This window comes from Myotis daubentonii, chromosome 11 (genome assembly GCF_963259705.1).
Source record: "Myotis daubentonii chromosome 11, mMyoDau2.1, whole genome shotgun sequence".
Classification (NCBI taxonomy): domain Eukaryota; kingdom Metazoa; phylum Chordata; class Mammalia; order Chiroptera; family Vespertilionidae; genus Myotis; species Myotis daubentonii.
Genome location: NC_081850.1, coordinates 33,430,154 through 33,457,972, shown reverse-complemented (window position 1 = coordinate 33,457,972; position 27,819 = coordinate 33,430,154). Strand labels below are relative to the sequence as shown.

The 27,819-nt window shown below is 44.5% G+C and overlaps 1 protein-coding gene and 1 long non-coding RNA gene across 6 annotated transcripts in view; one reads left to right on the top strand and one right to left on the bottom strand.

Moving 5' to 3' along the window:
• The window catches only part of LOC132211951 (uncharacterized), a 45,307-nt gene extending 42,092 nt beyond the window's left edge, over positions 1–3,215 (bottom strand). The window contains exon 1 of the long non-coding RNA XR_009447605.1: positions 2,571–3,215. This is a non-coding gene — a long non-coding RNA (uncharacterized LOC132211951). The remainder of the gene's footprint in view (positions 1–2,570) is intronic.
• Positions 3,216–3,456: 241 nt separating this feature from the next.
• The window catches only part of SLC1A1 (solute carrier family 1 member 1), a 64,994-nt gene continuing 40,631 nt past the window's right edge, over positions 3,457–27,819 (top strand). For all 5 annotated transcript variants that reach the window (XM_059656783.1, XM_059656778.1, XM_059656779.1 and 2 more), the window contains exon 1: positions 3,457–3,709. In XM_059656783.1, the coding sequence (XP_059512766.1) occupies positions 3,619–3,709 (91 nt within the window). In that variant the 5' untranslated portion in view covers positions 3,457–3,618. The remainder of the gene's footprint in view (positions 3,710–27,819) is intronic.

The window sequence follows — 27,819 nt, the reverse complement described above, 5'->3', positions numbered from 1 at the left end:
TTCTTGTGCTTCTGAAGTGGTTCAGGATATATACACAAAAGGCAGGCAACAAGAGAGAGAATTGACTCAAAGTAAAACTAGTGATAATAATTCTTTTTTTTTTTTTTTAAAGATTCCCAGGGGATTCTTTTTTTTTTTTTTAAATATATTTTATTGATTTTTCACAGAGAGGAAGGGAGAGAGATAGAGAGTCAGAAACATCGATGAGAGAGAAACATCGATCAGCTGCCTCCTGCACACCCTCCACTGGGGATGTGCCCGCAACCAAGGCACATGCCCTTGACCGGAATCGAACCTGGGACCTTTCAGTCCGCAGGCCAACGCTCTATCCACCGAGCCAAACCGGTTTTGGCAATAATAATTCTTGTGTTCTAGGCACTGGTCTAAGTCCTTTTAAAATATATACATATATTTAATTTTATTGATTTTTTTTAGAGAGAGGATGAGGGAGAATGAGAGAGCGTGAGAGCAAGAGTGGGAGAGAGAGAGGGAGGGAGAGGGAGAGGGAGAGGGAGAGGGAGAGGGAGAGGGAGAGGGAGAGGGAGAGGGAGAGGGAGAGGGAGAGGGAGAGGGAGAGGGAGAGGGAGAGGGAGAGGGAGAGGGAGAGGGAGAGAAACGTCAATTGGTTGCCTCCTGTACCCACCTCACCAGGGATTAAACTTATAACCTGGATATGTGCCCTGACTGAGAATTGAACCCACTACCTTTTGAGGTGTGTGACAACATTCCAACCAATTGAGCCACATGAGCCAGGGGTGGTCTAAGTATGTTATACACATTGTATTCAATTCTTACAATACCCCCATTTTACAGATATAGAAACCGAGACAAAATATTTAAGCAACTTGACCAGGTCACCCAGCTGGTAAGTAATGGTGCTAAGATTTAAACCTAAATATTCTACTCCCAAAACTGAGATGTAATTTTCTTACTATATCTCAAAAGGTTGTGATGTAAAAAGTTCATTTTAGTTTCTTCCACTTTTTTCTCTCTTCAGGATTTGTTTACTTCTTTAAAAAAATAATTCTTTATTGTTGAAAGTGTTACATATGTCCCCTTTTCCCCCCATTGGGATCTGTTTACTTCTTAAATACTGCCATTACAATTGTAATAGGCATTCATATGCTAAATAAACATTTTTGAAAATACAGAAAGATAGAAAGCAAAAAGAATCAATAATGATATTATCGCTCAAAGATGACCATAGTTAAATTTTTGGTGCATTTCCTTCTAGACTTTTTTCTAAGTTCGTGGTTTTGTTTTACATGTTTGCTTTATATAGTTGTGGTCAAATTGTATATATAATTTTAATCTTCCTTTTCCCCCTCATAATACTGTAACATGTGCTTTAGAAAGTTCATAAAGTTCCTTATGAATTTCAGAGGCTGCATAATGTACCATCGCATGGCAGTTCCATAATATACTTACTATTCCTTTCATGTTGGACATCTGAGCACTTCCAGCTTTTTTACTCTGGGATGAAAATCTATGCCCCCTCTTTCTTAATTTCCTTTTTTTGACATTTCTTCATATCTTCCTTAGCATACAATGACCTTGCTATCCCTCTACCCTTCCTTCTCTCAAAATTTACTTTCTGGAAAGGAGCTGGTAAGCTCATTCATACTAAAGTGTAGTATATGGTTTGTGAAGCTTAGTTTATTATCTCTTCAAAGATAGCTGTATCAATTTAAGCCAAAAGAATGAAGCTCTTATTGTGAGGTTTTAGTTATCAAAAAATCTGGCTGGGGAGATCCTCCAACCTCCCCAATCAGAGAGTAGACTCCACAATAGCAAAAAGGTTCAGGGCTTACTTCATGTTAGTGAATCTGAAGAGAAGGCGGCTAGAGCTGTGAAGGTGGAGATGTGGTGAGAGGAGGGAAAGAGTCTGTGGACGAAAGGGGCCACTCGCTGACCTGACAAGCTCAGGGAAGGCCTGCGTGGCAGCCTAGCAGACTCAGAGACCTAAAATAACCACAAAGGATGGTCTGAAATTAAACTTTAACTAAAAGCAGTTATGGTGGGCAGTTATGTCCTAAGCCAGTATCTTCACTGACAAGATCAACTTTGATCCTTACTGAGCCCATTTGCCTTTTTGCCTCTAAGATAACATACCCTTGAAGTGTCTGGGTAACTTGTAACTTCCCTTTTTCTGGAGCCCCTGGGGCACAACCAAATGTTCTGGGCGCCAGGACAGATACTACAAATTCCTTCATTACCATGTTAATTGATCCTGCACCCACCTAAGTATGTGTCCATCATTTTACTTTTTATCCTATCACACAGGTTCGCTTAATCCCACCTCCTTAAATCTGTCACCAATGAATTTCATATATAAATACGGATGTAACCCTGCCATTCTCCGGAGCACTATCTCAATTCGTTGAGGTTCTGCTTCCCGGCATATATGTCGACAGTTTGGCTCAAATAAACTCACAAAAATTCTTTACAGGTTTCAATGGTTTTTTTTATGTTAACAAGTCTGTATAAGCAAAGTTGGAAAACTGGATAGAAGAATGGAAGAGAATTAGAAAATTCACTCAGCAGTACAGAGTAAATTTGGTACCACTTACCTAGTTTCTCCAACTCTGTTTGCCTTTCCAATCCGTTTGGCCTTAGGGAGGGGCCCGCCCACTCCTCAGAACCGCTGGGTCGGGATCTGGGGCCTAATCACTCTGCCAAGACTCACAGTTTGGGGGCCTTTGTCAGCCACAGAACCAATCGCAAGGCGCAAAAGTGAGGTTCTAAGAGGGCCCAAGCCCTGGGTCCACAGATGATCTTGTTGGACCTTCACCTCCCCGCCACGCAAAAGGAGAGTTAATAATACCTGGGGCAGAGGGGGCGAGATGGTTAAAGTCCTCACATGAAAGTTCAGGTCTCTTTCTTTCCCTCCTCCTAGAGACTGTGTGGAAAAGCAAAGGGGTCCCAACACAGAACTCAGTTTCCCCCGCAACTCCTCCTGCCCAGGATGGCACCACGTTCTCCAGTGATGTGCTGATAATGGCTGGTGTGAAGAAAGGGGACCAGAAGGGGTGTGCAGGGTAAAGGCCAAACCAAAGGGGTCAGTGGCTCCTCCGTTCTGGATTACGGACAGGAGGAAACCCTAAATGCGAAAACTTAGCCTGACCATCTAAAAAAAAAAAAAAGAAAAAGCGAGACATTCCGGGAGAAGGCGGGGCGGGGCGCAGGTTCCGGAGCAGCAGCCTCGGGCGCGCAGGGCGCGCTCCCACGCTTGTTCCACCGGCACCGCGGGCGCCACACACGCACCACCCGCCTCCCTGCTCTCCCGCTCCTCCCTCCTTTCTCGCTGGTTGGCACGCGGGCCGCACAGCGCCGCGGCGGCAGGAGGAGCCGGGCGCGCCCGCCACGCACATTCCCCGAGCTAAAGGCGGGGCGCGCAATCTCAGGTGGCGGCGGCGGCGGCGGTGACAGCGTCAGTGACAGCGGCGGCGGCAGCAGGCAGCGCACACCCTCTCCCCGACGCCGCCGCGTCCCGCCTCCACTGCGCCTTGGAACCCCGGCGGCCCCCTGGCCCCCGGCCCCCAGCCGGCCCCGACGCGCACCACCGAGCACCGCGCACTACAGCGGCCGCCGCCGCGGCTCCAAGCCCTACCGCCCGCCATGAAGAAACTGGCGAGGAAGGGATGCGACCACAAGCGCTTCCTGAAGAATAACTGGCTGCTGCTCTCCACCGTCGCCGCGGTGGTGCTAGGTGAGTGGCGCGGCGGGTGGGCGACGCGCGCACCCTCACGCGCTCCAGCGCCCAGGCCGCGTGCGGGGCGGGCGGGCGGGTGCGAGGGTGGGCCAGGCGTTGCACACCCAATGCCCGGGTCCCTCGGCGCCTTCTCGGCCTAGGACCCCACGCGGGAGCTTGCCTCGCCCAGGGTGTTGTTTTGTGCATGTGAAGAACAAAGCTCATCGGGGATTCCATTTGGGTACCCCAGGAGCTGAGCTACCGGGTCCTGCTTTACCCAAAACGATCAAACGGGTTTGGAAAGGGAAGCAAGTAGCTCTGGGTTCTTCCCGAGTGGAAGCAAACATAGTGTGTGTGTGTGTGTGTGTGTGTGTGTGTGTGTGTGTGTGTGTGGTGTGTGTGTTTAATGGTATCTGCTCCCCAATTTTTGGTCTGAACCACGCTGCCCAGACAGAGATGTGGATTACAGTTCTCCTTTGACTGGAAGAGGCACCTTAGCTTGGGACGGCCAGGGCGTAGGGTGGGGGGTGCTGCCCTTGCTTCCCAGGGGGCAGGGGCTGGAAAGGCGCCTTCCCAGGCAGCGAGCACGAACTGCCGGCACCCGAGCTCTGAAAACCTGCCACATTCGTGCCAAATGCAGGGGCGATGGGAGTGGGAAGAGGAGATCCAGCAGAACTCAGTTTTCCTCCTTCCCCAACCTGCTAATGTGTAGACATGGGCTCCCTGAACTTCCGTACTCTCCACACTGTTCTTCTATTGAAAATAATTTTCAAGTCATATTTGCTTGTTTTTCAACAAAAACGTATTTAAAGTGATTCACTCCTGACAGATCGCTGCACTGGGTGGATGTCTGAGCCATTGCTCAGAGGTGTGAGTGGTTCCTGTTTGGATTCTGGATTTCTGCCAGGTTGTCTGTTTTACAATCTGGGCTCTGGGATGCTCCTCTTTGAGTCGGAGCCATGTCTGGCTCCTTTACTCTGTGAGTTCACACAGGTGAGGACACACAGCAGGTGAGACTCCTTCTAAGTCCCCACCTTCCATTTGGAAACAGAAGCTGGGACCTGCCAGCTGGCATGGTTCAGTAGATGAGCATCAAACCTGTGAACCAGGAGGTCTTGGTTTGATTTCTGGTCGGAGTGCATGCCCGCACCCCCCCCACCTCCTCCCCCCACACACACACCCTCCTCACCACCCCCCCACCCCCACCCCGGTCTGCAGCTGCTACTTCTGCATCTCAGAATAGTTGGTATTGCCTGCTCCCTCACTTAACCCCCCAGATTTGCTCCTCCAGAAACTTGTGCAAAGTAAAGTCAGGTTTGTAGTAAATGAATAGTGTTCTCTAATTGTCTTAGCAGAGGCCATTTGTGGGAGGAAAGAGAAGTAGAGAACCAAGTCTTGACCACTTAGCTCTACTGTATCTCCCCCTAGAAGGGTCAAGTGGCTTAGGGTGGTTTTAGGGAAGATTTCTTTCCCCACCCTGTTCAAATGACACACGTCACAAAGAAAGTGATTAGATTTCCCTGCGGCCAAATAGATGAGATGATCTTGATTGTTTTCCTATCTCTGTGTAAGGACAGTTTTCAAGGGTAATCCTAGCCTGACATTTCCCTCCCAATTCCCTGTGGGAGTGGAATCCTGCTTTTCCGGCCATGAGGTTCTCTAGAGAGACTTGCCTGTTAACCATGTGTTGCTTGCTGGCTTGGAAAGGATTTTGAGCAGTTGTCCCCTGGCCTTTAGAACCTGTTGCATAGGTACATCTTTGGAGTCAAGAAGGATGACATGCCTATTTTGCAAAGCTGGCATTTGGTCCTGAAGGTCATTTTCCCTCCAGTTTTAATGTGAGTGAGCCCAGAAGCTTGATTCAGAAAGGAAAACCCCCACATAAAAATTGTGAGGGCCCAGCTGAAGTATTCCTAGACGTTTGCCCCTCCAGGAGCAACACAGGGAAGTCCCCTAGTGTTAATGCTCCTGGTCGGAGAAGTGTCAAGCCTGGGCCACCCCCAGTGTACCCATCCATCACAGGCACTTCCCGAGATCCTCCTTTTCCCCTCTTTCTTCGGAGCACTGGGCCTGTGTGGAAATTACTAGTATACCTGTTTGTGTTGTCTCATTAGTTTAACCAGAAGTGAAATTCCAGCCAACTTATAGCAGTGACACGGAGTCCATTCCTAAGAACTTACTAGTTCATGACATTAAGTTTATTTTTATAATCTTAATTGAAACAGAAAATCACAAAACACTTTCATGCAATTTTCCTTCTGGACCTTTGAGCATGTGGATCTTAAAGATGTATGAACTCTTAAATTTATTAACTACCCTGGCACAATGTAGGGCTGATTGCAGCCATTAAAATGTTTGGTCCCTGCTGTAATTCAGCAGCCTTGACACTTTCAAATATTTTTATTATTAAAATGAGGGGCAAAAGTATGAAACAGCTTAAAGTCTTTGATTTTTCAAGACATAGTATATCTTTATTAGGTGTGAAAGTTCTTTCTTTTCATGGACAAGAAGACGCTAAACATTTTCCCAAATACTTAGTCACAAGATAATGGGACTGAATAGTTACATAACCAGATTTGTTAATTTCTGTGAAAGCCTACAAGGTCCTAGAAATAATATCTTGGCTATTCAGATGAGAGGCCTTTACACAAACTCCATTAGGGACAGTTTTGTTGCCTTCATTACAATTCTTACAGGCTTTTCCCTGCTTCTGTAGCATAGTAGAATGAGCACAGAGCCTGGAGTCGAGAGTGCTGGAGTTGAATTCTGACACTACCAGACTCTACCATTTAGCCAAATCTCTTATTCTCTGGGATCCTCAATGTCCTCATCTGGAAAACAGGGATATTTGTCATGACTTCATTTTTTATCAGGGTTGACTAATATAGTGTGAAAACACACAGTTGTGGCACATAATAAGCACTTAATAAATGTTATCTTAAGGTAAATTGCAATAATTTTATTCTGAGGAAGTTAATATTTTCTTATGAAATGAAGTCTCATGGTCTGTCCTGCTTAGTGTCTGCCTTATACTACAGAGTTCTAGGTGATTCGAGTGCTTTGATGACATGCTCTGTCTAAGGCCCAGGAGTGGGGACCTTTTGTCTGCCAAGGGCCATTTGGATATTTACAACATCATTCGCGGGCCATACAAATTATCACCTTAAAAATCAGCCTGCTGTGTTTGGTCGAAGATTTAATTACCTCACCCCTAATGCCTTGGCAGGGCCGGACCGAATGATTTCCTGGGCCTAATACAGCTCATGGGCCAAATGTTCCCCAAATACCAGCCTCCACGGCATTGTTCAGGTTTTTTAAAGGGTATTTTTTAAATGCTTTTTTTAAAGACTTAATCATTTTGTCTTGTGCCCCATAGCCCGATTCTCAATTCGTTTAACAGGCTGAAACAGTGAGGGAAGAATTTTTGTGCTTCAAGTGGGAATTCTGTTCACGCAGAATCGAGGTGTGAGAATTCTGTGCCCCAGGGCATTCTGATTCAGGTCGCCCAGTGCTTATATTGTGCATCATCGTGGTAAAGCACGCTATTCACAGCATAAAGCCTGGTCTTTCTGTCTTTTAAGACAGTGTGTGCTTTATTTCAGTCACTTAGAAAATCTGATTTCTAGCTTATGGATTGTCAGGAAAGGAAATAGATGTTATTTACACAACAGAGCTGGCAAGCTTATTCATTCTGAATAATTTTCTTTGGAGTACCCAAGGAAGCAATCATTTCTAGATTCAGATTCCATTGTCTACAACCAGGAACCGTTCTTAGTAATACCCTTGCCTCAGCCTTGCACCTCCTGCACTTGAGTTCCTGTAAATGTATATCTGGCGGTGCTAATTTGAGTCATGGGATATGCTTTCTTGCTCTACCTGTTTTTATGTGTCTGTGAAGCCCCTGGGGACAGGGGCGAGCCACAGCTCCGGCTAGTTCCAGGCCCAGCTCATCACCTGCACGGAGCCTTGCGTACGGCAGTGTTCAAAATATGTTTTGTTTTCCATGAAGCTCATTTGTTGTGGCAGGTCCCAGGCCTGGTACTGCTGGGCCTCTAATCAGCTCAGCCTTGGAATGTACCTGCAGTAACCAACACTTAAATCATTCATTCATTCAACAACTATATATTGTGCACCTACTGTGTGCCAGGGACTGTTCTAGGGGTAGGGCATACAGCAGTGAATAAAACAGTAAAAACCAGGTCCTCCTGGAATTTATGTTTAAATGGAGAAAGTAACCAGTAAACAAAATAAATTGGTAAAAGACAATAGAATATATTAGAGGGTGAGCATGCTCTAGAGCAGTGGTTCTCAACCTTCCTAATGCCATGACCTTTTCATACAGTTCCTCATGTTGTGGTGACCCCCAACCATAAAATTATTTTCGTTGCTACTTCATAACTAATGTTGCTACTGTTATGAATCATACTGTAAATATCTGATATGCAGGATGTATTGTCATTGTTACAAATTGAACATAATTAAAGCATAGTGATTAATCACAAAAACAATATGTAATTATATATGTGTTTTCCGATGGTCTTAGGCGACCCCTGTGAAAGGGTCGTTCGACCCCCAAAGGGGTCGCGACCCACAGGTTGAGAACCTCTGCTCTAGAGTAACATAAGGCAGGAAAGAGGGTTGGGGTGCAGTTTTAAATAGGGTTACAGGGAAGGCTCTGTTGAGAAGGTGATGATCAAATTGAGACAAAAGAGGTGAGGGAACATGGGCACAGTTACCTGGGGAGCATCCTGGCTTACTTGAGAAAGCACATGGCGTGGAGTGAGTAAGGGTGGATGAGGCAGGAGGCTAGGACAGGGACAGAGCACTAGGATGGTGTAAGCTCTTCTATTATAAGGACTTTGACTTTTTACTGGGAGATGGGAAACCATTAAAAGGTTTTGAGCAGAGAAGTGACATGGTCTGGTTGTATTTTAATCAGCTCTCCCCGGCAGCTGTTTTGACCACAGACTGCAGAGGCAAGAGCAGAAAAAGTGATACCAGTTTAGGAGGCTAGTGCAGTTAACCTATGTATGTATTTTACTTGTTACACTTGTCTAATCTCATTTCCATCATGGCTAGTGAAATCTTAGGAAATGCTTATGGGAAAAAAAAAGTGTGCAACTATAAAGTAGCCATTGTTGCCATTATATAGATGAGAAAACTGAGATTCAAATAATGATTGGCAACACCAGATGTTCCTGTTCCTTCCCTCCTCCTCCTTCAGGCTGCTTCTCCTCCTACATCTTGCTCCCCATCTCCTTGCTGATCCACCTGGGAGTCTTGGTCCCCTGGTTGAGAGCCAGGGTGGAGTGGGGGATAGGAATTCTATACCATGCACTGAGGCTGAGAAGGGGCAGCAGTGTGTCTCCACGGGGCTCTCAGAATTGCAGTGTGTGCAGTGGAGAAACACCTCTCCAGTGGCATTTGCCAGACCACTCAGCCAGGCTGGTTTCCACTCTGGGCTCAGACCTACCCTTACCCCTCTGCCCATGAGGCTGCCTTGCTTTTCTTTCTGCCTCTAAATTCTGCCCTTCCTACCTTTTAATTAAGTGACTTGGTGTGACTGGAGTAGAGGGTGCAATTGAGTGACAGGAAAAAACAAAAAAGCAAGGCTGCACAGGAGGTCAGGGGCAGATCCTGGGGGGCCTGCAATGCCATGCTGACGAGTTTGGACGTGGTGCTGAGAATGAATTAAATTGGGTAGTAACAAGGTTAGAGCTGTGCTTAGAAAAGATCATTGAGGTGGATGGATGTGGAAAATGGATCCAAGGAGGGCAAACGTGCAGGTGGGCTGACCCCCACGGGTTTACTGTGAAGGTCCAGGCAGGGAGAGATGGAGACGTCCACTGGACAGCAGCATTGAGAGTGGAAAGGAAAAGACAGCTATGCCACGTCTTCCGTGGGTTAGCCTGAGGGGGCTTGGCTGGGTTTGGTCCACAGGAGAAGGAGCAGGTGACCTCTAGCAGAAGAGGGAGTCCTGGGAGGGACACCAGCTTGGAAAGAATTATGATGCTCTCCCGCTGTACTGAACCAATGTCTACTTGGTATTTATTAGTTAGAATATATTCTAATTTTCTGTCTCCCTGCCCATAAGTCTTTGAGGGAAGGAATTCTGTGTTGGTCCTCTCAGTACCCACAGCACCCGTCACAAGGCTGGTAGTCTCAATACATGAGTTGAATTGTTGAGTCATTTATGACCCAGAGAGTTAGTAAGGCATTGTCTTGGTTTATTGAGTGAATAAATGAGCTCAAAGTCTAACTTGAAAATAAAATGAGAACTTAAAGTAAATGAGACACTCAAAAGCTATGTAAGAAAGTATATCTGATAGTTAAACTCTCTGGGCCTTCGTTTCTTATCAGAAAGAAGAGGGGTTTAGATTAGGTAGAAGAGCAAAGAGGATTCCATTCATGTGCCAACTCCCATTTATATTCCATACGATAGGTTTGTTGACAATGGATTGGAAACAAAAGTTCTGAAATTGATTGCTGATGTCTGTCAAAGGATTAGGATCAGGAAGCAGTAGCATGTGTCCTGAATAATTGCTGACCTTGGATTAGAAAATCTCTTGGGGTTCCTTTTAGTTTAATGATCCTTTAGCTTTATGATTGTATAGTAATTCCTTGGTTCATTGCTAGGAGAGAAAGAAACTCTTCCATAGGGAACTGAGGGAGGGTTAAAGGTCATTACTGGAGGATAAAATGACCTTGACGTTGACTCAGTTGTTCTGCATTTGAACTGTTTAATCAGTGACTTGAGTATAATAATGTAAATTGTATATGGGGCTATTACGAGGGCAATGTTCTGTGTCAGCATTAGATTATCCATTAGAGTAGTAATATGAGTTCAGTAAACCTATACTATTTCTAGATGTGTACTAGTATATATATTTTGCACACAGCTACTTATGTACCTTAGAAAGAAAGGTCCTTTGGCTGGCTTGGCCCGAGTTCCACATATTGAACAATTAGGAAAGGAATTTTGGGCTTTGAGTGCCTATTTTTGAAATCAAATCAGACCCCACCAGATTTAGGGAATCACTAAAAAGATTCTGATTTGTGGTTGTTCTAGGGCTAGGCATAGTATGTGCCTAAAGTCTATCAAACCAAAACCTCACACAAAATTATCTAGACACATAATTATAAAATGAACCTTAAAAATTTATTTTTAAGTGTTAGACTCTGCACATCAGGGTTGGTATAGACATTCTTAGTGTATCTGTGGGGAGGACTTTGTAAATCACTAAAGTATATAGAAAAGGGAAAGGGACTGTGTGTCCGTCTGTCTGTCTGACTTAATTCAGCTTTCGTACTCAGAAAAGAGAAGATGGTTGATAAATACTCAGCATCTTGTTAGATGTTGCTTAATCTGTGATGCAGTGTTTACAGATTTGAGCAGCAGGCGTAAGAAATAAGGGAAGCGTCACATGACACAAGAAATTACTGTGTGCTAAGTCAGGATGTGGTAGGGCTCGAGTAGTGCCTCAGATGGGTAAAAACCCTGGGTTAGCCAGACAAGGTGTACATAAGTGGGATTATCCTGTGAGCACTTGCTTGCAGAGAGAAAAAGCTTTCCACATTAATTAATTGTGAGAAATTGTGATTACCTTTAACAGAGCTGAGACTGAAAATAACTGTCCTGTAGGGAGGGAGTCAGTGACACGCCTCTGGCCAGGGGAGCTCTGTTTGCCTGAGGAATTGCAGGCCTCCCCGGTGTTGGTGTCGCTGGAGATCTGGGGTCACGTATACTGTGGGGACTGGAGCCCTGACAAAGAAAATGCACTCATTTTAGATGACATCCAGTGGCCCATTTAAACTCCGCTGCAGCAGTGTCTGCTAACGTAGCACGTGTTTCAATGGCCTTTCCTATTTTGAATGTGACACATACGTCTAATAGAAGGCAGTATTGGAGACGGTACTGTTAAGCCAATAATTCACTTACGGAGCTATAGTTTAGCTCACAGATAGATTTGGAAGGAGGTAATTCATTATACTTGCTGAAGAAACAGCCCCACATTGCAACAAAGACTGCTCTGTTGCAATTAACACGCTGCACAGGAACACCTCTGTTAATGGAAAGGAAGTGTTTCGGTGACTCACTCCTTGCCAGAAATGTTGCTAACCCTGGGTTTGGACTGTCCGTCCCATTACCAGGGGTAGGGTATTTCCTTCCCAGCAAATACTCCTGAATTTTCTGGGATGGACGGACCCCGCCCCGTTCACAGACAGTTCATGCTGGGTGTCCCGGATTATTCCTCTCCCAGGTCCAGGCCCAGCTGTGTGAGCTCAGGGCCGCCATCCCCACTCAGTCAGGCTGGGAGGACACTGTGCCTCATTTTCCACCTGGAGACCCAGGCCCACAGCGAGGAGATAAGACCCTCTCACCAGTCACTCCATGCTCAAGTTGAAGGCTTTGCTCCCTGGGCCCTTTTGGTTGCAGAGTCCCTAACCATGTGCACAGACAGGACAGCTGTCACAGCAAATCTTCATGTGTCCAGGAAGGCTCCTGAATCTCGCATCATGGGACTTTCTGCTAGGTCTGCATGTTGAAGCAAAGAGATGGCCTTTGGGGCCAGAATTTCAATTCAGAAAGAGCCTTAGAGGGAATCCACCCTGTGTGTCTTTACTCTTATTACAGCACTGAGACAACATCTCAGGGCTCAGGGCTCTCAAATGGTTAAAACTGCATTTAGTTACTCAACTAAGAGGGAATCTCTTAGAGGAGAGAGCGTAAGTGAGATCATATCATTAAATTACTTCTCTATCACCGTTCTGTTGCTTGAGAGTTACCTGGTTCCTTATAACTCAGTAAAGAATTAAGTCAACAAAAAAAATGCACCATCCCCAGAAATGCTTAACTATAGAAAGCCTAAAGTCCACGCCTCTTCCCATTACTGGAAAATCAAGTGATCTGGCTCTATTTCTCTGTGTATTTCATAAACTTAATTGTTTTCTGAGCCACCTAATAACTATTGTATAGGTTTCATATGAGATTCCGCAAATTATGAGATAATGAGGTAGATAGACATTTTCTCTTTTGAAAAGTTCTTTTTCTTATGGTTAACCAAGTGTAATAGCTAATAGTGAGGGCTTGCTATGAGATTAATGCATATTTCTTCCCCATTTGACCCTCAGGACAATGAAGTAGGGCATTTACTTATTTTACAGATGAGGGGATTGAGACTTACAAGGCTTAAGTTATCCAGCTGAGGTCAGAGTCAGAACTGGAATTTATACCCAGAACTACCTGATTGCAAAACTTAGGTTATTAACCATTAAGCAAGGCCACTTCCTTCCTGGCGAACCTTGATATACCTAATTGAAATTTCAATTCAGCACTGGCTGGTGTTTCTCAGTGGTTAAAGCATTGGCCCACGCACCAAAGGGTGACCAGTTCCATTCCCAGTCAAGGTCAAGGGCATGTACCTGAGTTGCAGGTTCCATCCCTGGCACTGGTCGGGGTGTGTGCAGGAGGCAACTAATCGATGTGCCTCTCTCACATCAATGTTTCTCTCGCTCTCGCTCTCTTGTCCCTTCCCTTCCTTCCATGCTCTTTAAAAAAATCCATGGACTACGGGGATGATAAAAATTGGGGGGGGGGGGGGGGAGGGGGAAGCAATGGAAAAAATATCCTTGGGTGAGGATTTTTTTAAAAAAAAAGAGAGTTCAAATCATTCTTGCAGACTTCAATTCACTCTTGGACATAACTAAATAAAGCCTATTATCTTCCCTCTTGCTCCATCCCTTCTCTGTCTCTTGGCTATTCTTCCTCCCCCCGCCCCCGCCCCCCGCACTGGGAGGAGAGGGGGAGGAGATCTCTTGGCTATTCTTTATTCTGTCCCTTAACTTGGAGCATTCACAGCATTTCCCCCATTCTTTGTAAACCTCCTATTTGAACTTGCCTCATCCTTGCTTTACCGGGTTGTATTGTACTTTCCTACTCTAGTACTTTTGCTTGTGTTTCACCCACTGTTGTCCTACCCATCCTTGAAGATCTAATCTTTACTTTTATCATATAGACTTCTCTGACTGTGTAGTACTCCAATCTCTTTGCTGCACTCTAATAACCCTTAATTTACCTTCCCAAGTTATACTGCATTTGCACCACTACCCCCAGTCCTGACCTAGGCAGACATCACTAATTGATTACAGCCCTCTTTGCCACAGAGCTTTGTTACGGCGCAGAATCTCCAAAACTATGCTCCAGACAACCACTGTTAATCAAAGGGAATGTGCATGTAAGATGAAAAGTATTGTGCATTGCTGTGAAAATCTATTCATTTAGCATTCAAATAGAAACTCAATTTAAATTGAACAAGTATTGATGTTCCTGGTAAGAGATGCAGAGTTGAGGTCTGTGTTTTGTCTTAGACTACCAGATGCATTGTGTGCACAGATATTAGTAACACGAGCCTAATAGATAAAAATAAAAAATAACATGATCCTACATGTGGTAAGTGCTATGAGAAAGCTGCAATGTACCAATGGCCTTCAACAAGAGATGGGATTGAGAAAGGGTCCTGAAGGACGCCAAGAATGGTCTTGAGCAGGTGTGCCTGGATTCCTGGCCTGAGAATTGGGAAGATTACAAACCCAGGTAAAGATTAGCATATGAGTACAGAGGTCTTTATCTTATCTTGTGTCCAATTGCAGTAATGTATGGAACTACTACTCTTACTACTATTATGACTTCTCTTTCTTATCTCAGTTTCCTGAGAGTTAAAAAAAAGTGCTGTTTTATATAGGTTATCACACTCATAGCATTGCACCTACTTATAGGAGATATTCCAAGTATTTTTGACTGATTACACAACCTTCATTGAATAAGAGGTAAATCCTTGACAAGCCTATCCCACTGATCCCCTACTTACCCATCCATTTGTATCAGTTTTTTTTAATATATTTTCTTTTTATTTTTTATTTTTTTTTAACAGAGAAGAAGGGAGAGGAATAGAGAGTTAGAAACATCGATGAGAGAGAAACACTCATTGGCTGCCTCCTGCACACTCCCCACTGGGGATGTGCCCACAACCAAGGTACATGCCCTTGACTGGAATTGAGCCTGGGATCTTTCAGTCCACAGGCCGACGCTCTATCTACTGAGCCAAACCAGACAGGGCTATATCAGTTTTTTGAGTGAACAGTCTGGGGAACTCTTGCCCAAGCTGAAATATCCTAAATATACTTTACTACTAGTTTGGGGATCCCAGAAGAGCAAGCCTGGTCTGGAATGGTTTTGAAGCCATTTTATTATGAGCTCAGCCTGGCCCCAAAACTCCCAGACTGGAGGGCATCTCTCTACCTGAGGAAGCCCTGACGGTGCCAGACCAGTGCCAGAACCAGTCTAATCTTTAGAGAGCTCTTTGGACTAGAAAGAATGGAAGATCCATCTGGTTTCCCGAAGATGGACCATGGCCTGGAGCTGATTCAGCTGTGGGTGATAGTCTTTTCGAATGTGGTCTTTGTGGTCCTCCCTTTTTTTTTTTTTCCCAATTACGGTTGACACCGCCTGGACTGCATGGCTCAGTAGCTGAGCATTGACCTATGAACCAGAAAGTCAGTTTGATTTCTGATCAGCGCACATGCCCAGTAGGGGGCATGCAGGAGGCAGCCAATCAATGATTCTCGCTCATCATTGATGTTTCTATCTCTCTCTCCCTCTCCCTTCCTCTCTGAAATCAATACAAATATATTTTAAAAGAAAAAAAACAATCACGGTTGACATACAATATTATACTAGTTTCAGGTGTATAACATAGTGGTTAGACATTTATATAACCTATCAAGTAATCACCCCAGTAAGTCTAGTGCTTATCTGACACTATATATAGTTATTACAATATTATTGACTATGTTCCCTGCACTGTACTTTATATCCAGTCTCCTTTAGTGAACTTGTTTTTCTCCCTCCATGCATCCTCTCACATCCTTGTCCATATTCTTCCCATTTTCTCCCTGTCTGGAGATTATTTTTGCGACAAGTAAGTAATCAGCCTGTCTGTGCTGCTTGTTCTGCTTGGATAAACACTAAACTTGGTCATTAAAGAGTCTGAAGATGGGCTTTTACTTTATTAGCAAAAGTTAATTGTCAACCAGGAGACATAACAGGTTTGCTCCATTTCTGCTTCCCCTTCATTTCTTTCTTTCTTTCTTACATCTGGAGAACGGCCTAAGTTTTCATTTCATGGAGGAGAATCTGAGGTCCACTGAGTAATGGAGCTTGAGGTCTTGTTGTCGGTCCAGAACCCACAGACCCTGAGAAACCTACCCAGATTGCCTCTGAAACTAGTTTGCCACCTACACTGAATATTAATATTTTCTACTAATCTTTAGCTAGCTTGTTTATTTTGAAGGGAAAAAAACACAAAATCTAAAACTGAAAGTTTATATCTACTATTGTTTAAGTGGAAATGATGGAGGGTAAAGTTTGGTTGCTTTTTCAACTTCAAGTGAGTAACCGTAGAAGTCTGGACTTACTGACTCTCAGACCTAGAACCCTGGAGTTCCCTGAAGTGGTGCTCATCTCTGAGCTCTTGCAGGATCTGTAGTAAATCCCGCTCAGTACTCTGTGCTCTGTGCTCTAGGGAAAGGTGTTGGCGACTGCAGGGGGGGAGGGGTGTGCACCTGTGACTTTTTGCTTAGATTTTCTCTTTCTTCCTACAGACAGATTCTATCTCCCCTTGTACAGCCTCTGCCCAGGCCCCAGGGAACATCTGTTGTCTGTGAGGGAAATACTGAGAAAGGAGACTAAAGATCCTCACAAACCTAAAACATTTTGAGATTCCAAGAATAAAAATCCTCAGTGTTGCTGTGAAAAGACTGTACTCCCCATGTTTGAAGACCCTAGAAGATGAGGTCATCTTTGTGTGTTTTCTGGGGTCCTGATCACATCCTGCACCAACGGGCAGCTGGGCCCTATTTAGTTGCTATATGGCCTCTTTAACATTCTCTATGTAAGTGTTCTTTCCTTTCACAAACAAGCTGGCCTGTCTTTGCCTTTATCCTCCTAGTGAGGATTATGAGAAGCATCTGAGGTATTACAGACAGAGATTCCTGACCCAGCCTTTCAACACTGCGGACCACTTTCATTTTAAGAAATATCATAGCACTGACTAGTTTGGCTCAGTGGATGGAGCGTCGGCCTGTGGACTGAAAGGTCCCGGGTTCGATTCCGGTCAGGGACATGTGCCTGGGTTGCGGGCTCGATCCCCATTGGGGGGCTCTGCAGGAGGCGGCCGATCGATGATTCTCTCATCATTGATGTTTCTATCTCTCTCTCCCTCTTCCTTCCTCTCTGAAATCAATAAAAATATTTTTTTTAAAAAAAGAAATATCATAACATTCTTCAAATATGTCTTAACTACTTGAAGACAAAAGTAAACTTTTCTGCAGTCCTTGGAGTGGGGAAGGAGAGGTGAGAGTCACAGCTCCACAGAAGTTAGGGGGAAAGGGTACACGGCTGGCAGGCAGGCCCCATGGTTAGGAATCATGGAGAATAGAGTTCAGGGTAACACAAGTGTTAGAAGCAGAGGTGAGGAGCAGGCTGAGGATAGTCAGGGAGTCCCAGTTACTCAGACTTAGCATTCTGGATGCAGGGTTCATCAGACTGGGAGTTCCAGCCTTGTGACAGGTCTAGAAAGTCCAGGATGACTGGCTTGTTTTCCCCAGAGGTCTATCCCTTTCTCTGCCTTCAAATTGCTCCTGACTAAAACCTGCTGTGGGGGAGACGGTCAGATTTCATCTACACCTGGGGAGAAGGCTTTCTAGGATTGTATAATGAACCAAGAAGGTATTTATGGGAGTTGTGAAACTGGTTCTTACAAAGAGGTATTATTTCCAGACATCGATGTTAAACCTACGGAAGAGGTGTGTCCTTCGAGCCTCTCCAAACTGTATAAGTTGGGGTGAGGGGACTTGTCATTCCTTCAGTGCCTTGGAGGCCAAATATTTGCTGAGGTAGCAAGATGGGGAGAGAGTAGAATGTGACCACAAAATAGATAAAAGTCTTTCACAGGAATGCATGAATCACCCATGAGATTATCAGATATAAACCATTTCAAGAAGGCGGGGGGGGGGGGGGGGGAGTACAATAGAGTACACCAGATGTTTAAAAAAAAAAAAAGGAGGTGGTTTTTTTGTTTGTTTTAGAATCCACAAGTCAAGTCATAGATATTATCTCTGGAAATAACCCAGCACACCTGTGTGGGACTAACACACCTTCGAGAGGAAGGAGAGTCTGGTTGCTCCTAGATTGACAGGTCCACTCACAAGCCAGACCTCTAAGCCAGTTGGATGTTTGCTGGAGAGCCGGGTTCCTGTGGGCTGGTCCTACAACCAGACTCATCCTCATTTGAATCCAAAGGGCTCTTTGTACCCCAGGGCCCCCAGAAGCCTGGAAGGAGTCCTAAGGCATAGAAACCAGGCACCCAACTTCTCATGGGTGCAATACCATAGCCAGCCATTGTCCAAGGAGGATAATTTCACGAGTCAGGACTACTGGAGAGCCCATGTTTGGGTATGAAGGCCTTGGGGCAATGTGGCAGAGTTTATATCCATATTCCTCTGGCTCAGTTTTTTTGCTCTGCTAACATCATCCTCTATTTTCTCCTGCCTTTTGTAATTATGTCTGATGATTACAAAAGAGAAAATATAGAAATTGTGGTGGCTTCCGGGACACATGCCTTAAATAGCAATTACAGTGGATTCCTCATTCAGTTCAGTGCAGCAGGTATTAATCAGACACCCCTGGAGTGTCAGGCTCAGTGCCTTGGGCAATGGGTGGGTATAGAAGTGAGTATACAATGCTTATGCCTCAAGAGCTTAAGATGGGGGGGAGGGGCTGGAGGCAGGGACAGGGACACAAAATGGGTATGGGGCTGCCTGTCACTACTTGAGCCAAATTAAGCAGAGGCAAGGCTGAACCATATATGAGCATTTATTCCAATAACGCCAGCAGTATGGAGAGAGCAGCAGGGCATCCTGAAAATTCTGCTCCAACATTTCCTACTAGCTGGCGATTATATAGGGAATAAGGAGGAAGGGCTACATGCAGGAGGGAAGGGGGACAGGATAAGGGCTGCAGGGTCTGGGGTTTGCGTGTTTCCTTCCAGGATCTTGAAGTCCAGTAACAAGGTAGTTAATTTTCTCTGTTAAAAACCAGCTCAGCCCGTTCCTGGGACCAGAGAATGGTCAGCATTCCTGAGGCAAACACCCAGAGAGGGTCAGGGTCCAGGCGCAGCAACCAAGTCAAAGTGTGCCCTGTCCTTCATCTGCTCTCAAAATGTAATTTCTTTTCTGAGTAATGAACCGGTCTGTGCTCCAAGGCATCCTATCTTTTTACAGCCCTGTGTTTCCTCTTGCAACACATCCCCAGTTTCCCAGGGTCTGTAAAAAAACCTCATATCTATAGTTAGTAAGGTGAATAATCATGAAACAACTGTGGTTTTATTCCTAGCATGTGCCCTTCCCCGGTCACATCTGCTCTGATTGTTTTGGGCACTGTTGGGCATGGAAGGTAAGGGGACTTCTTAATTCCACATCTGCAGGGCCAGCCAAGGCCTGCCTGGTTATCTGGCCCAGGGACACACATGTCATATGGATCATGGAGGAAGTTGGGAGGGCTTTCCAAACACCCTGGAGCTGAGTTTTTAAGTTGCTGAAGTGGTGATCAGGTAAAGTGGAAAAATAGAGGGGGCCATGTGCAAAGGCCCAGAGACCTGGGTCTTCGCAGAATTGATACGCTGATGCAGGGCGGGGTTGGACCAAGGAGCTTGGATGCCACTCTGTGATGGGGAACCATTGAAAGGGCTTTAAGTAGTGATTCAACCCGATTTGCATCTTGGGAAGATGGCACTGGCTTTGAAATGGAGGACGAATTAGTAGAAGCAAGACTGGAAGCAGGAAGAGCTTTAGGAAGTTAATGAAACAGTTTTGGTAAGAAATGAGGTGGACCTGAGCCATGGCAAGTGTCATTGACTGGAAGGGAGAGAGAGAGATTTGAGAGTTGTTTACCCAGTAGAATCAGTGGAATTGGTGACTGCTCAGTATTGTAGGCTGGAATGTGACACAGAGTCCTCTAGAATGTCCCCAAAGTGTACCCAGATGGCTTCGTTATCTCAATTGTGTCACTGATTTCCTGTGGGGCCTCCGGCAAGTTACTTCACTTCCTTGTGCTTCAGTTTTGCACCTGGAAATGAAGTTACCTCACAGAGTTGTTGAAGATCACAGTTAATTATGCTTAGACCAGTACCTGATACATACATAGTCTGCAGCCCTCAATAAAGGTTTGCAATGATAGCACAATTTAGGGAGATAGGAAACTCTTTCAGATCTCTATTTCTATGTAACCAATCACTCCCAAACTTTAGTGGCTTAACATACAATGATCATATTATCCCTTATGGTTCTGAGAGTTAACTGGCTCAGTTAGGCATTCTCCCTTGGGTTGGTTCTCTTTTGTGATTACAGAGTGACAGCAGCTGGGGCTAGAAGCAGCTAATGTGCATTGCATGACCTACTTGTCTCCTACCTGGAAGACTCAAACTCTGATCTCTCTCTCTCTCTCTCTCTCTCTCTCTCTCTCTCTCTCTATCTCTCTCTATCTCTCTCTATTTCCCATGTGGTCTCTCCAACAGCAGCTTCAAGGTTGCTGGACTTTTTACGCTGAGTGTCTCAGGAAGAGAAGCCATCAGAAGCTGGCCCTTTCTGACCCAGCCATTGAGCCTCACTTTTGCTCATTCTCTTTATCAAGGCTATCACCAAGGCCCACCCAGGTTTAGGGGAAGGGGACCGAGACCTCATCTCCTGATGGGAGGAGCGTCAAACGATTTGTGAACTTATTTTAAAATCACCTGGGTAACCCAGAAAAATCAGAGGTCTTCTAGGGAAAAGATAGGTGTGTTTAATTGGCCCATGTTGTGTCTCATGTTGAGGTACATATCCAGGCAGAGATGCCCTGAAGGCAGTTGGGAGACAGAATGAGGCAAGAGATACAGGTGGAAATTGAATCTCTAAGAGCAGATAGGATCACTCTGGGAGAGTGTGCAGCCTAAAAAGAGATTGGAATACAAACTCCTTGGGAAATACATCAATGGAAAGGGGAATGTCCAGTGGTGGGGAGATGGAGAGCTTACTAGTACTCAGCCTTGCTGGGTTCCTCCAGAAATCCATCTTATTTTACCCTTAGGGTGTTGCAGTCTGAGAATTCTTTCTCTGGGTCCCAGCATCTTCTTGACAAAAGAGTTATCTTTCCAGCCAGAGTGGACCCCTGGTTGTTCACATCAAGCATCCTTTCCCACATCTCCTACCAGACTGCTAATTGTCAGACTCCCCTGCCTTCCCTGCAGGCCAGGCAGTCCATGCAGGGAGTACTGGGTTCTGATTACTTCTGTCCTCCTCCCTCCTCCCAGTCAGGTGTTATCTGAACTAAAAGAGTACTTGAAGTTGTTAGGTAAATTCCTTCCCTTCAACCGCCTCAAAATGACCTTCAGAATTTAAGCCACATTCTTGTAATTGGCCTTCAGTTCCAGATCCTTTTAGAGAACCATTGGTACTAGAGCTAGCCTGGTTCCTCCTTTGTGAATTGCCACAGGAAAGAGAAGGTGACCTGTGAGTCTATGAAAGAGCCAGGTTCTAAATCAGGTATGGCTGTCTGACTTCGGGGCTGAGCCCTTCACCCCAGCCATGCCTCCAAAGACAGAGTGTAAACTTACCCTGAATGGGCCAGAACATTTGGACAATTGAATACAATACACATTAAATGGTTCTTGAGGGATTAAGCACAGGTCTAGTGGGTTTAGTTTGAGGAAACAGGTGTGATAACACAGGGCTTGCTGCCCTGACCGGTTTGGCTCAACGGATAGAGCGTGGGCCTGTGGACTCAAGGGTCCCAGGTTCGATTCCGGTCAAGAGCATGTACCTTGGTTTCGGGCACATCCCCAGTGGGGGTGTGCAGGAGGCAGCTGATCGATGTTTCTCTCTCATCGATGTTTCTAACTCTCTATCTTTCTCCCCTCCTCTCTGTAAAAAATCAATAAAATATTTAAAAACAACAACAACAAAAACAGGGCTTGCTGTTGGGACATGGGATAATCAACATGGCTTTATCTGACCTCCTCTTCTCTCTGGAAAACAGATGAGTTAATTACCTGATTCATACTCCCTCTCATCTAAGCTCTGAAATAAACCACTATCATCATCTTACCAAACCTTTCCCTGACCCAATTCATGGATCTTAGATTCTCATTCTCTTGCCTTCTCTCTCTCTCCCTCCTGATGAAATTGGCTTGCAGAGGTAGTTGCTGTGACCTCACAGAGTTTAACAATTGTTTTTTAAGCTTTGAACATTTAAAAATTGAGCCATTTCACACAAAGACCCAGATTCTTAGTTTCTTTTTTAAAAATTCAGACAGTGAGGCCACCTAGACCCTCATTTCAATGTGACGGTGCTTGGCTGGAACTGTGAGGACCACCACAGACCCCCTCGGGCCTGGGTCTCACTACTGCCCTGACCCCTAGCCTTGGACATTTGTAATCTTTGTTGTAAACAGTGAAAATCACTCAAACATATTTAAAATTCATATTTAAGGACAGTGTAGTTCCTCCTTTCTATTTTAGAAAAGGTGACCAAGGAGTTGTTATTTCCTGGGGTGAAAGGTTATTCTTCAGCGCCTGTCTGTGGCTTCTTTCAGATGGAGAAGCCAGCAGTCCCATTCTGTCCCTCAGGGAAGAGTGAAAAACAACAGGCCACTCTTCTTCTCCAGTCACCTTTCAACACTGGTCCCTCCCTTTCCTAGGGACTGCAGAAACCACAGGGAAGGCCCACCCTCCTGCAGGGAGAAAAGGAAGAAGAGGAAGAGAATCTTCTTACTTTACACTTTACTAGGGGACCAGTGCATGAATTTGTGCACCTTGAAAGGAACTGTGGGCTGTGAGGCTGTGGTGGGCATAGGGGCCTCTGCCTGGCCCCTCCCACCTTGGCCCCGGGTCCTCTGTCTGCTGGCAGCCCCACTCCCCTCGCCACCGCTCCCATGCGCTGATGCCACTGGCCCTGCTTGCACCCGCTGATGGCATGGAGCAATTGGTGCTGGCACCAGCAGTGGGTGAGAGCAGCAGGTGCGAGCGGTGGCTGCTGCCCTGATCGCCCCTCAGGAGCAAGGGGAGGTAGAGAAGCCCTCAGGGGTGATAGGGGCCGGCGGCCACCACTCATGCCCTCTGGCAGCACCGAGTGATCAGGACTGGCGCTGGGCACCGGCAGCGGGTGCAAGCAGCGGCTCTGGAGCTGGCAGCAGGTGCAAGCGGGGCCATCGCTGGCAGCGGTTGTGAGAAGTAGCTGCCAGCCCGGCTCGCCCCCCAGGAGCAGGGGGAGGTAGAGAAGCCCTGAGGGGCAATTGGGGCCAACAGCCACCACTTGCACCCACTGACAGAGCCAAGTAATTGGGGCCAGTGCCAGGTGCCAGCATCAGGTGCAAGTGCTGGGCAGGACCGCATCGTGCAGGAGCGAAGAATTTTCAGTAACCACCAGAGCCTTGCCCCAATGACAGCAACCAGAGCCCTGCCTTGGTCTGGCGCCCCCCACCGCGGCCAATGCCCACCATGTTCCACGCTTGCCCCCTGGTGGTCAGAGTGCATCATAGCAACCAGTTGTTCCGGTTGTTCTGCTGTTTTGGTCTATTTGCATATTAGCCTTTTATTATATAGGATAATGAACTCACAGAAAAAGAAACCGAAAAAACAATCCCATTTACCATTGCAACAAAAAAATTAAGATACCTAGGAATAACTTAACTAAGGAGGTAAAAGACCTGTACTCAGAAAACTACAGGATGTTGAAAAAACAGATAAAGGAAGATGTAAACAAATGGAAGAATATACTGTGTTCATGGATTGGTAGAATCAACATTATTAAAATGTCCATGCTACCCAAAGCAATGTATAGATTCAATGCAATCCCCATTAAAATACCAATGGCATACTTCACAGACCTAGAACACTCTCCAATAATTCATATGGAATAAAAACCCCAAATAGCCACAGCAATCCTGAGAAAGAAGAACAAAGTTTGAAGGATCACAATACCAGATATCAAGCTATATTACAAAACTACTGTTCTCAAAACTGCCTGGTACTGGCACAAAAACAGACATATAGACACATGGAACAGAACAGTGAGCCCAGAAATCGGCCCAAGCAATTATACTCAATTAATATTTGATAAAGGAGGCAAGAACATACAATGGAGTCAAGACAGTCTCTTTAATAATAGTGTTGGGAAAATTGGTCAGATACATGCAAAAAAGTGAAACTAGACCACCGACTTACACCATACACAAAAATAAACTCAAAATGATAAAAGACTTAAATGTAAGGTGGGAAACCATAAAAAATATTAGAAGAATCCATAGGCAACAAAATATCAGACATATGTTGTAGCAATATCTTTACCAATACAGCTCCTTGGACAATGGTAACTAAGAAGAAAATAAACAAATGGGACTACATCAAAATAAAAAGCTTCTGCACAGCAAAAGAACCAATCAACAAAACAATAAGAAAGCCCATTGCATGGAAAAATATATTTGCCAATGTTATCTCCGATAAGGGTCTAATCTCCAAAATTTATAAGGAACTCATACATCTTAACAAAAGGAAGATAAACAATCCAATAAAAAAAAAGGGCAAAGGACCTAAATAGACATTTTTCAAAAGTGGACATACTGGTACAGAAGGCCAAGAGACATATGAAAACATGCTCAAAGTCACTAATCATCCAAAAGATGCAAATCAAAACAACAATGAGGTACCATCTCATACCTGTCAGAATGCTTATCATCAACAAATCAACAAATGACAAGTGCTGGCAATGATATGGAGAAAAAGGAACCCTCATGCACTGCTGGTGGGAATGCAGACTGGCGCAGCCACTGTGGAAAACAGTATGGAGTTTCCTCAAAACAGAAAAAATGGAACTCCCATTTGACTCAGTGATCCCATTTCTAGTAATATTTCTCAAGAAATCAGAAACACCAATCAGAAAGGATATATGCACCCCTATGTTCATAGCAGCACAATTTACAATAGCTAAGATTTGGAAACAGCCTTAGTGCCCATCAGCAGATGAGTGGATTAGAAAACTGGTACATCCACACAATGGAATATTACACTGCTGTAATAAAGAAAGAACTCTTAACCATTGACAACACCATGGCTGGACATGGGGAGCATTATGTTAAATGAAATAAGCCAGTTGGAGAAAGATAAATATCACATGATCTCACTCATTTGTGGAATATAATCAACAACATAAACTGATGAACAAATATAGATTCAGAGACAGAGAAGCATTGATCAGACCATCAACCCTCAGAGGGAAGGCAGGGGAGGGTGGGGGCGGAGGGGTAAGAGATTAACCAAAGGACTTGTATGCATGCATATAAGCATAACCAAGGCACACAGACACTAGGGGGGGTGAGGGCATGTGCTGGGGGTGGGGGGGACGGTGGGAGTGGCTGGGGAGAGGTCAATGGGGAAAAAAGGGAGATATATGTAATATTTTAAACAATAAAGAATTATAAAAAAATTTTTTGGAAAATTTTAAAAAAGCTGTTGGTAAAACAAAAATAACAGTACTGGTATACAAGAAAACATTTATTTGAAGTACTTAGCACAGATTCTGACATATAGTATATACTCAATAATTATTAACCATTTTATTATGATTAACTGCAATAGTATATGTAACATGGACACAATTTCACTTTTCACATATTTAAGTTGATAAAGTTGTGGGTGAATTTTTGCACTTATTATTTCCAGTAGAGCTGTGATAATATTTCTTGTGCAGTTAAAAAAAAATAAAAAGCTGTACTGACTCAGAGGCATCTATTTTTGAGCCAGAGTTCATGTAAGAGCTTGCACTGGTAGAACTACTTAGCTCTAAAGAAAAAGATGAGAAAAGAGACAGATATTTCATTGGAAGGACAGGATAGAGAGACCGTCTCCCCCTTTCTCCTCCCCCCCCCCCCCAGTCTATTCAGGGTATACAAATACAAGTAGTTATTTGTTGATAACTCTATTTATTCTGTACTTTTTATTTTCTGGTTATCAGCATTAACTTTAGACAAAAAAAAACACATTGTATTTGCTTAATATGTCTAGAATAATGGCATGGCTAGATAACTATTTCAGTGATGGTTAAAATATTTTTTCCTCTGCCAATAATTCTTGTTTAACCAAGCCAAAATCAATCTGTGGATCATAATACTATTCTGGGACTTTGATTAAAAATCACAGAAGGTTTTAATCTCTTTACTGCAAATATCCTAAAATAGGAGCAATGCTATTTTCATGAATATGAATCAAATGCATTTCAACTACTATTCCTGGATTAAATTGTTATAACTATTAAAACATATATAAGAATGAAGGCTGGGTAGGTAGGGCCTGGAAAGTGGCATGAAGGGGCGGTTAAAGGAGTGGATAGGTTCATGAAATCATTACTTGTTCTTTATTTTGATTGCCAGAATTATTTCTTGAACAATAATTTTTTTAGCTTTTTTTTTTTTTAACAATTTTTTTATAAACATTGTCGGGGGGGGGGGGTGCGGGGGGCAGTCACACATTACCTCCAAGATAAGGCTATTGGAGTAACAGTTGTTTGAGACAACATGGACATGAAGAGAGAGCATCTTCTCTTTTAAGCTTAAATTTTTGAACATGAGCTTAAAGAAGAAATCTCTAGCTCAGGTCTTAATTGCTTTCCTCCCTAGTTTCTCCCTTTCCTGTTTTACCAGTATGCGTAACATTTGGTGTAAAAACTGAAGAAAACGGGGCCAGCTCCCTTGGAGCTAGCTGCTCCTATGATCCCATTTTAAAGTTGAGGACACCAAGGCTGAGATGATCACAGCATTTTAGGCAGTAAGAGGGGCCTTTGAAGGCATCTAATCCAACCCTTTTGCCCCTACCTCTGATTTGACCACTTGACAACTAGGGAAGGTTAACACCTTGTAAGTGGTGGAGGCAGAATTCAAGCCTGTCCTAAAACCATGTTCTTTCTAAGCTACCTCAGTACCTGCTTGGGATTTTCTTGCCTGTGTTGGAGGAAGGCAGCCCAGAAATCAATTCCTGGTATTCTCAGGGGCTGTAGAGGTCTAGGTACCAATTTTACCTCTGGGCTTCCTTGTAAGCCCTCCTGAAGGCCTTCCTAGAGCAATACTTGATCTTGATCTTCTCTAGGTCTGGGAGTGAATGTGACCTGTGCACCCCAGACAGACACTTATTCCCAGCATCCTTTAGATTTGGAGACCTCTCCATGCTCCTTAATCCAGTCCAAGGTTCTGTCTCTGCAAAAGGGTAGGGAAAGATTGTGCCCTGTGAAAATCCTGACCTCTCATCTTAGAACCTAGAAAATCTTTCAGTGATTTTTCTTATCTCACATCTAATTTTTCCAAACTTGTTTGAGACCAAAACAAAGCACACCCATTTCCTAGGTGTAACTCCTGGTCATTCACCAACCACTTCTTATACTTGAGGACCCCAGGGATGACATTTGTGGCTCAGGGTGAATCGCACCCCCCTCTCCTCCCCTGCTTCTCCAGGTCTCGGTTGGTTTTTATTTTTTATTTTTTCAGTAAAAAAAAGAAAAGAAAAAAGAAGAGAAATACTGGAATACAATTTGCGATAAGTCAAGCACAAGCTTGAGAGAAAGCTTTCATTACTAAACACAGTCACCTATTTATAGTGTTTGTCACCTTTGATTGCTTTCAAATGACTCCTTGTGCAGACTCTTTTATCTCTGCCATGAAAACCCATATCTGGCTAAAGGCTGGAAAAGCAAGCACGTTTCTTTCTAACTGCCCTGCATTCATTTGGGGTGGAGATGATTAGAAGCACAGTTAATTGTTAGTAAGATCCGAGCACTTTGGGTTCTTTGCTACTCAACAGAGTGCTTTTGTGACTGGTGTTTGAGCACAGACACATCTCCTTTATTTTTACATACAGAGCTCTCTTTGACATACAAGCCAGAAATTTACTTGAAGCAACCTAAATAGTATGAGAAAAAAATGTCTGTTTGGTTGGTTTCTTTTTTTAAAACACTGAGCATTATAGAGTATCCTTACAGCATAATGTAGGTG